Consider the following 10,502-nt stretch of genomic DNA (forward strand, 5'->3'; position numbering starts at 1 on the left):
AAAAAAAATCAACTACGCTTCCCAGCATGCCTCTTTCTTGCAAGACGCTGGTGGTTCCGGTCTTCTCCGGAAGTAAACGGTTGAGGGTGGGACTCCAGGAACTACACTTCCCAACATGCCACGCGATGTCCTGATGATTTTGAGCGCCGAATCTAATCAAGGGAATGCTGTGTGAAATGGAGACCGGGGAAGAGTGCGCGGGAGGCTTCAAAAAGGTTAGGGAAATGGGCCGGGAGAAGCAAACAGTGGGGAAACAACAACAACAACAAAGAGTTCAACTTGGTCTTTCTGGGTTAGGATTTAAGATGGGCGAGAAAGGAGAAAGGAAAGAGGCGCCGGCAATTCGAAGTTTTAGCAATTCGTACCAGGATGTATCGGGAGATGTAACGTGGGAATGTCCGGAGGCTTCCCATGCAGACCAGCTATCCCAAGGGTTGGGGTGTTGTTGTATAAGGAGAAGAATTTAAGGTTCGGGGATCCGGCTGTCTGGCAGGGCGGAGGCTTGCAACTTGAACTGAGGCAGGAATAGACCGGTCCATTGGCAATCTGGGAATGGAGTCTGTGTAGTAGGAATTGATGAGTGGGAAAGAAATGGAGGCCCCGCTGGCTGAAAAGCAAAAATTAGAGGACTTTTGGAAGAACTGCCCATGAGCTATAAAGATGATTGAGGCGGCGCCTATAAAGTACGAGTTAGAAATAGGTTAAGTTGGGCTATAAAATGAAATCGAGTCTCTCTGGTATCCTGGACTGGGGACGCCGGAGATCATGTCTTGTTTTGCCGCCCCTAATACCGTCTACGGGACAAGTTTAATCCATGTTTATTATTTCTATTATTACGAAATAATCTGTTTATTCATCATAATGTATTTGTGCACACTAGCTTTACATTATAACGCGAAGACAAAGGCTCTTTTGTTAGTTGTTACACCGTTAGGATGGAAGTACACAACTTTATACTGAGCGCTGTTCCTTGGAACTCTTTTTGTTGCATGGATAAGAGCATGTCTACGTTATGAACATGTAATTAGATATAAATTGTTATGTTCAAAACCGGTGACAACTTTGATTAGGAAAGAAACAGCCTCAGACTTAACTTCAAATAATACTTGGGATTTAATTAAAAATTGGATAAAGTATACTGTTGAACTGAGAGAGATCACAATATTAAAACTGGAATATTGTCCATATAATCAAAGGAAAATTAAAAATGTTTTTTTAAAAGAGTGCCCAGGGGTCATGCATCCTGAGGATAATAGTTTCCCTAAACATTTAGTAATGGAAGATTGGATTCTGGAAGGTCTAATAGGGCAGTACGGTCAGGAGAGCAAAGTAATAAAGGAGGGGACAGACTGCTAAGAGGCCAAGAAACATATAAAAGTTGAATTCATTTTGGAGTAAAATGCTATCTCAGTACTGAATAATAAGTTTCACTCAGCTACTGAAGCTGTATATTAATAACTATCATTTTCTCAAAATGCATTTTAAATGACACACAAACGTATCATTTGATGTTTCTTCAAGCGAGTGTTAGGTGTTCAATTAATGAAATTCTCTGGAGCAGTTCTAGACTGATACAGTAGATAGCACTAGAGCTTCGTTTATTTTCTATTTTGTTTCCTATTAAGCCTGCAGTAGAATGAAAATGTGCCTGCTTCTTTTGTACAAAAAATGTATTTTTTTTAAAAAAAAATTACTTCAAGAGCATAATTGAATGCCCAGTTTTAATTAGCCCAGTTTTATAGCTCAATTTTACATGATTAAGTATCCCTAAGCCGAAGTCCAAAGTTTTAGGAGACAAATCACAGCTTCTTTGTAAAGTGTTGGCAAGTACAACTGCAAAAGAGCTGAAATCTTAGAAACCTGCTAGGCAGGATACATAATATTGAACTTGGTTTACTAATAGTCTGACTTGATAAACAATTGCATGAATAGGAAGACAAAAGTACCTGGCTCTAGAGCTGGAAGAACACTTTTTTCCCCTTTACCTTTCACGGAAGGGAATTTTAAAAAAAAAAATTAGAAAAAAAGATGTGGTGCTCCTTCTATTCTGATTAGCATAAGCCCATGAAGCTTGTCTTCCTTTCCTCTCTCCCTGAAACCCAACCTTCATCAGGCTGAAGAAATGGTATAAAATGTTTCAAGTGAGATAATATAGCTTACATTCTGTAAACTTTGTAGTTGTTTGGATATTCTTTGTTAAGAATTATTACTTCGATAGCTTTTGTATTGTGTACATTTGTATATTATATAAATAAGTGATCTGAGTAAAAGTGAGCAGAATAGCAAACTAGGTGTGCTTAGAAATATACTTTTTTTCCATCTGCCTGCCTATCAGATATTTAACAGTTGCTACTAATCCATTTGAACTTCTTTTAGTGCTCAGTTCTTTCTACTTTTTTCTTACTATGCTTATAAACTCTTAATTCTCTTTATAATTCATAGAATTATCACTTTAAATAATTTTATTAAATATTACAATTTACAACAATAAAAACTAATAGACTAAAAAATAAAAATAGAAGGTGCAGAATAGATAAAATATAAAAAATAAGAAAGAAAAGAAAGAATATAGTAAACAAAATTAAAAAGTGACTTCCCCTTTTTATCACAGAAAGAATAAACAATTTTAGTAACATCACGTTTTAAAATGCAACAAATGATCTTCTTTCCCATTTTTATAAAATCTATATCCTATCTCTTATCTGTAAACACATTCATCAAACCTTGTCATTTCAGTTATGATATCAGCAGATGTCCATTAAGGGTTACCAGAGGAAGGATAGCTATTTTAGCCTTGATCAAATACACTAATTTTATATTCCTTCCTTTTTCTCCTATCATTCTTGATCTCTACTCCCTTCAAACAATGACTCAGAACTTGATTTCTTTTCAGTACTTGTTCTCCACACAAAATTCTTCAAAGCTTTAACATACCTCTTTTGTAAATCTAGTGTAGGAAAATTATCCATGTCACACAGTTTTATTAAAATATCAGCATGTTTGTATATCCAGTGTAACATCTTTTTCCATGTTATTCATGTAGTCCATCATTTTTAAATCCACTTTCAAATCAGTCTCAATCATGTCAGATAAAAGCTCTTCCATAGTATTTTTTAAACATAGTGCTATCTATGTTCATTGTTCAAAAATATTTTAGTATGTCCAATGTTAAAATAATTTGCTGCATTCTGTATTCGTAAGTTGAGTTTGAGTGTCCTTCTATAATTGTAATGTTTCATCTATTTTCCTTTAATGCCTAATTTTGTCTTTTTCATTTTTAAAAAAATTCAAAATTATATTTTCCTACAAGAATGGTTCTTCATAATAAACTCTAAAATGTTATTTCAAATTTATCTGGGTCCATAACCATTTGAAACTTTTTTAAATCAAAAATTTGATCACATTTTTACTATTTATCCCTTAATTTTTGTCCTTAATAACTTCTTTCGGTAAGAATTAAAGAAACCCATTCAGTTCTATAAAACATATTGATCCAAAGATTCATAACAGTTGAAAGATTGTTAAATTTCCAAAAATGATTAAAAAGAAAATACATGAACTCAGTGTTGTTTCAAAGGTGCTTGACTGGTTTGGTCAAGATGGTTATTCCCCCATTTCTCAGAACTCTAAACTCACCAATGATCTGTAGAGAGCAACTGTCTGGAGCACTTATGGACACTCTCAAATCCTCTTGTCTGGAGAGGAATTACAAAAAGCTGGTCTACCCGACAGCTCTTCATTCCACCCTGCTTTTCCTGCATTCATCTTCAATCCGCCATTTCTTCCCCAGAAGACCAATTCATGGAATTATTTTCATCAGTGTGTTGATCTTCTAAACAAGAATATTTGGGGTGAGGTTTGATTAAGTGGTAAATCGAGTAAGAGTACTTAATTAGTGGGGTAATCCATGTCCATCACATGTAAAGTTTTAGTATCAATTTATGTTTAAAACAGTTGCTATATATCATACATGGATTCATATACTAGTTTGTTCAGTTGCTAGAATTGCAGTTACTAAACTGTAGTGTTCTAGGTCACTTTTCTCTCTTCAGTTTTGGAATAAAAATGCAGCTTGTCTTATTTACAAATTAATAAAGTTTCCCCCCAAAATCATATTTTCTTCATCACTTTTATTTTGTGTCTTTAATCAAAAGTTATGTTGCTATGTACATTCAGGTTATGTGGAATGCAGAATTGCTAGAATTTCTGAGTTTTGATGCACTGACTTTGATATTATTGTATCACTTAAAACCCCAACCTAAAAAAATATTTGATACGTATGACCTTACTTTCTAGATTAATCAGTAATTTGTTGGTTTAGAGCTCAAAATTCAGAAATGGTATGGGTTTTTAACAAAGAAATGGCTATGAAGTTTGTAAATCCAGGTAAGATATATTTTTACATACCCTTACCTAAGAGAAAGCCCATTGAATTCATTACCTGGTAGATGTGTCTACAGATTTACTGTGTTAAGTACTTAAAAGTTTTTTTACACAGTAAGTGCATAAAGTCCAATAGCTTTGAAGTTGAGACAAATGCTCCTTTAATGGAAGATAGCTCTTCAAGATGACAAACAAAATAATAGTTCTCCCAGCCAAACCAGTGGATTGCAGCCTATTTTAACTAGCATAACAGTAAATGTAAATATTGGTTAGAGAACTTTCACAATATATCATATTATTTTTGAAGCTGCATTGTTCTAATAAGAATAGAAAACAAAGATAAAGGAGGGTTGTTTTGCTTTTAAACTACAAGAAGTTTCCCCCAAAGTGTACATATTAAGATATTGGATATATGATACTTGACTATAATCATTTAATATCATTTAACTCTATTTTTTTCTAAACATTTTCCTCTTTACTGAGATTAAAAAAAAACTTCTGTATGCCTTTATTCCCCCCACCCAAAGAAACCAACTGTCAGTAGGAATAATGGAAAATGCCAAACAATGTACTTTATTGGTTTTCTACCATTTCCAGAAAGACTAGAAGGAAAAAATTTTAAAAAGCAAGGAATAGTGTTCATTGAAGTAAATAATTGTAAACAGGTGGGATGGCTGGTAGAAATGGATGGGAGATGTACTGTTAAGTAATTAAAATTTGGTCCAAGCAGCTAGAAGAGTGGATGATAGGATCTTCATATTGTGTAGGTATGAAGGCTTCAGTAGTTGATTCCCTCTTGCTCTCAAAAGAAAAAGATGTAAGCCTGGTAATATATTTGGTCAGTTTCTTTTGACGTATTTCTATGCCAACAGGAGGTGACCTAAAATATATTACATTACCTATTGAGTAGTTTTTAAAACTGGAAAGATAAAGATTCACTTTTTCTCCATTAACAATTCTTAACTGAATTGTCCCTTTCTATGCAGGAGACTGTGAACAAACTGCTCCAACTCCACTTCAAAGATGACAAAACCCGAGGTACGGTAATTGCTTCCCCTTCTGCCTCTGTAAAGAGGCCAACTGCTGCTGGACATCTTCCCAAATGTTTCTGTGGCAAGACCCGTGCCCTGGAACATGAGAAATAACTGAAACAATAGCCATGGCGTATGGGTTCTGGGGTTGCATGTGCAATGTGTGTAGGGAATGATGATGCTTAGACATGGTCTCATAGGAACTTTCCTTCTCTTTCAGCCAGTGGTGATGCAGTGTTGCTGACGGCTGAAATGCTTAAAATATTTGTCCGAGGTAATTAAACTACACTGAGTCATAGAAAGGTGGGAGAGGGCCTGTAGCACCTTAACGTTTTTCTTGTACAATGAAGTTCCAGTCTTCTTAATTCATGCCTTGGTGTACTTAGCAGAAGCAAGTGTATCACTCATAAATCTCATTTTTTATTCCGATCCCAGGATTGATTTCTGATCTTAATATGAACTGCTTTTAAAGTATGCATGCTGATTAAAAATCAAAAATTTCTAGAAATTTTAATCTGTGAGTTACTACTTAGGATCTTTCTGCCTCTTATGAATTATCTAGTCATGTGTCAAGGATACATATAAAAAGAGCACATGCTTGCTCTCTAATAATTTTGTTTTTATAATGCGACAAGAAAAAGGACCACAAACATAAAATACCCCTTTCCATTAAGAAAAACCCTTGCTACGTGCCATCTTTGCCAGCCTTCCCAATGTGCCCTGTACTTATTTTTGCTTGCCATGTTTGTGTCTTTTGCAGAAGCAGCGGCACGAGCAGCACGACAAGCTCAGACCGAAGATGTAGCTAGGGTGGAAGTGGAACACATGGAAAAAATCTTGCCACAGCTGGTGTGTACAACAGCTCAGATCCCATAATTCATAAGATAAGGATATGGGCAAAAGCATCTCAATCTCCTTTTACAGGGAGATGTTTAACTGGTAATATCCTCACTGGGCAAATGGAACTGAGATTTGTTAATTAATTTGGGGCAAATCTGTTATTTATGTTGACATTCTTAATTTCCTTAGCTTCTGGATTTCTAGAAACCCGATGAGTGAAAAACCTGCATTCCTGTTACTAAGAAGATCTTGCTGAACTCAAACAAAATGAGCCACAGACTTGTAATATGGAATTTCCTACAAAATGTGCTGACTTCCTGGAATGACAACTTGCCTTCCTTCTCAGCTCTGTTTGCCATCTCTGTTGGGGTGCTTAGTGGCTGTCAGTGTTGCCTAAAATAACTGTGAGTTTGTTGGGAGTTTCTTGTAATACAATTCCTGGAGCAGATGGTGGCTATCTGAAACTCTGCTCTGCCCTTCTGATGCCATTCATAGTCAGGTAATGTTTTTACTTTCCTAATGAGAAAAACAGGTGCCACCTTCTAGAGGTGTGTGGAAAGGGTGAGTACGCTTGGGAGGCTTGGCCACATCAAGGGCTCTTGTCATCTCCAGGCCTGAGCACTGTCTTAAGTTCTTAAATAGGAGCCCAGCCCCAAATCTGTGCCAACGGCAGGTACCTGATCTTTATTTTATGAATAAACAGTGCCTGTCCTTCAATCCTTTCCCACATTCCACAGGGCCATGACATCAAAGAGTGCATGGAACCTTTTAACCATTTGATATTCCTCTTAAGAAGCTGCTTCCCTCTGCTATAAATTTGTTCTTACAAAGAAACGTCAATAAATCAAAAATAACCTCCCTCCCTTGTGTGGGCTCCTTGTTGCAATTAATCATAGAAAGTCAAGTATCTTCAAAGAGTCCTTTGGCCTCCCCACCCCGCCTCTTCTTTGTAGGACGAAAGAAAAACTTTCAGAAAGGGGCAGAATAACAAACAGCATGCGTGAGGATCCCACATCATGCAAGACCCAGCCCCTCTGCCAGCAGGGGAGGGGGGGGGAAAGCTGTGAAATAGTAAACCTTACACATGGAGGCAGGGCGTAGCCTAATGAATCTGGTTCTGTTGTGAAAGAAAGATCAGGCCTAAAAGAAGGGTACTTGTATCTTAAGGAACTCAGAAGTAAGCTCTAGTAAATTCAGTGGGACTTAAGGAACATAACTAGGAAGAACTGTGCTCCTGTGGATGTTGGATTACAGCTATCAATACCTCTGATCGTCAGCCATGTTAAAGCTGTAATCTAGCAACAACTGAAGTAGCAAGCCCACTATTCCTGATTTATATATGATGTATGTGTAATTAATGATACACATTTGAATCTGTTGCCATGTCAGCTTTAAAGTAAGAATGGTAATAACCAGAGTGATCAACGAGAGTTCTCCAGAGTGTTTATTTCTACATATTAGCTTTGTACAACAAATTACTGTTGCTTTGCGTTGTTTCTGGTATACCTAATACTAGATGCTCCTAAGACAAAGGAGACACATTAGCTGGGATGCTGATGTATTCAGAACTATATTAGGAAGCAGATGCTTCCCATGTGTGTCATATGATATAAATATTATATTAACCATATTATCTGTTAAGAGGTAGGTGATCAACCAGCCTAAATTTAGCCAGTGAGTTCTGAGTGATTGAGGGTGTGATCTTTGATTTCTCCAACTCAAGCCAGATCCTGTACTAGAAGGGTTTTTCACATTGGCTTTATATTTACACATATAATCACATTTGGAAGTATAATTGCAATTGCAATCAAAAGTAATTAAAGGCTTGCAGCATTGACAAGAGGCACTAGTTACTATTAGCCTATCAACTTACTTTGAAAAAGATATTTGTCTAACAACCTCAACATGATTATTACATATATCATTGCATGTATTGAAACCAATTGCTCAAAGTGCTTGCTCCATTTTCTTTTGGTTTGACTTTTATATTCCCTGGAGAGCAAATGGCCAACACAGTTTCTTCATAGAACACCTTTAACTTGAATTCTGTCTAGGACACTGCCAAAGGCAGGAAGCTCTGTACTCAAAGTGAAGGTGTTCAAGAAACATAATGCATACAGTGAATTTATTGCAATCAATTCTACAGTATATAATTGTTTTCTAGCATACACTTAGAATTAATGAAGTGTCCTTGTTTGGATTTTTCCAAGATGAACTCCAATTGTAGTCCAGGCAGGATTAGAACAGATTAAATGAGACCTGAATGTGATCTTTAGGGTTATTCAACAAGCATGCTGTAAGGAATTGGTACTTTTGTTTCAGCTGGATCAAGCTCTCTCACTAAATTGTGGTACACATAAAAAAATTATAATTGCTTTTGTAGCGGCACTACTGAATATGTAGGGGTAAGGCTGGAGAACTCAAATCAGCTCTCCCTGAAAACATCCGGTCCTACAATCTAGCTCCGCTTCCTGCCTTAATGTAGTGACTGTTTTTGCTGTTACCTTCTTGCTTTCAGGGGGATGTTTATACTTGCTCTTTTCTTTACAACTGGCATGCCTTATTGAGCAATAGAAATGTGCATGCTTATTAAATTATAAAAAAAAAGAGAGAAAAAGCAGATAGAAACTATTTAGCTGCCTCCTGGGTGAAAAACCGGAATGCTACTTATATTGGCCCCATCTATCCATGGAGAAATGTATCAATCTCATGAAAGTTGATCTTCTAATTTTTTTTAAACTACGGGTAGTCCTCAACGTATGACCACAATTGAGTCCAAAATTTCTACTGCTAAGTAAGTAAGTAAGTTTTGCCCCATTTTATGACCTTTCTTCTCATAGTTAAGTGACTCACTGCAGTTGTTAAGTTAGTAGCATGGTTGTTAAGTGAAGTAGACTTCCCCCATTTTCTTTGTTTGTCACATCACAAAAGTGGATTACGTGACCCCGGAACACTGCAACTATCATCAATATGAACCAGTCCCCAAGCTTCCGAATTTTGATCACATGACCATGGGGATGCTGCAACGCTCATAAGAGTGAATAACGATCATAACAGTCAAAAACAGTCACTATTTCAATGCCATTGTAACTTTGAACAGTCACTGAACAAACTAGTGTAAGTCTAGGACTACCTGTATTTACATGCAAAACCATAGTGGTGTAGAAAATAAAAATATAGGGGTGCTACAATCGGGCAGTGTCTCGAACACATACAGGACAAAAGATTTAGCAGATACCCATGCAATTCTAATGTGCTCTCATTTAGATGCAAGTCTTATATGAAGGATAATTTGCACAAAATGCACAAGGGTTGAATTTTTAAGATTGATTATTTGATTGTCTCTGTACAAACAGATAGAAAAAAGAAGCCAGATTAGTACATTCTTACTTAACATTTCTTTTCCTCTATAGGACTTCCTTGGAATCATGCCAATGTGTTACCAGGAAAATCCTTTCTGCAAATTCTGGTTTTCTCAGAAGCTACAGAATGTATTTTTCTTTTTCTTTCCACCCTTTTGGTTCACAGCTTGTCTGCTATGTGAGAACTGTCTGCAATTTCCAAAACTACAAAAACTTTTTCACCTGGAAAGGGAGGGCTTATGGGTATTTGCTTACATGCTAAAGAAGCATTTCCTCAAGAAGATCCTCCTTGAGACAGAGGGATGTATATTATCTGCCTGAGAAGCATTTGTCAATCATGAATGCTGGCTCCATCAACTTTACTTTATCACTATTAAGGCAAATAAAGGCAATTCCGTGTTTTAGGTTTTATTCCAAGAAACTGAACCTGCAGTTTTTAAAAGCTCTTTTTATAAGAGCTTTTCCAACAGATCTTATTAATCAGAGTTCTCCTCCAGTCGTAATCACTATTAGTTTTATCTAGCCTAGAAACCAGGAGTATATACCAGGAGTGTGTTCATTGCCTTGAGTTACTTGTAAAGTAATAAAAATGGGATAAAATCTAATAAATACAAAGTTTTGACAATTACGCCTTCTCAACTACCATTCAGTGGAATTTATGAATTTGTGACAAGATCCTTGTCTGTGTCTCAAGCTGAGAATAATCTAAAGCTAAGCTAATGTTTGGAAGCACAGTCCTTCAAAAACAAAATTTTGAAACAGAAGCACCTCTGCAAATTGATCATTCTGCATTGGTAAGCATCAGTTTTTCTGATTCTTCTGGAGGAACTAGCATTCAACATTACATATGGAAACTTGTAGAAGAATTGATGGACAGGAGAAATTT

General features: G+C 36.4%; 1 protein-coding gene across 2 annotated transcripts; it reads left to right on the top strand.

The window, feature by feature from the left end:
- The first annotated feature begins 86 nt into the window (after positions 1-86).
- On the top strand, positions 87-10,255 carry CENPX (centromere protein X). 2 transcript variants are annotated; one of them, XR_015741355.1, is made up of 6 exons: positions 87-215; positions 5,370-5,421; positions 5,635-5,688; positions 6,175-6,263; positions 6,444-6,753; positions 9,668-10,255. XR_015741355.1 is itself a non-coding variant. In XM_026701868.2 (5 exons), exons 1-5 carry the CDS (start codon positions 165-167, stop codon positions 6,456-6,458), a joined length of 261 nt encoding a protein of 86 aa, XP_026557653.1. In that variant the 5' UTR covers positions 87-164; the 3' UTR covers positions 6,459-7,113. The 2 variants fall into 2 exon arrangements, 1 of the variants encoding a protein (XP_026557653.1); XM_026701868.2 differs by lacking the exon at positions 9,668-10,255 and having other exon boundaries at positions 6,444-7,113.
- The last annotated feature ends 247 nt before the right edge of the window (positions 10,256-10,502 follow it).

This window comes from Pseudonaja textilis, chromosome 2 (assembly GCF_049901715.1).
Source record: "Pseudonaja textilis isolate UNSWEBS1 chromosome 2, rPseTex1.2, whole genome shotgun sequence".
Lineage (NCBI taxonomy): Eukaryota > Metazoa > Chordata > Lepidosauria > Squamata > Elapidae > Pseudonaja > Pseudonaja textilis.

What these genes read in the sequence shown, in the direction of transcription:
- CENPX (XM_026701868.2), top strand. Translation starts at nt 165, where the DNA reads ATGCTGTGTGAAATGGAGACCGGGGAAGAGTGCGCGGGAGGCTTCAAA. An exon ending in GCGCGGGAGGCTTCAAAAAG is followed by an intron (nt 216 to 5,369) that starts GTTAGGGAAATG and finishes CTTTCTATGCAG; the next exon opens with GAGACTGTGAACAAACTGCT. An exon ending in CAAAGATGACAAAACCCGAG is followed by an intron (nt 5,422 to 5,634) that starts GTACGGTAATTG and finishes CTTCTCTTTCAG; the next exon opens with CCAGTGGTGATGCAGTGTTG.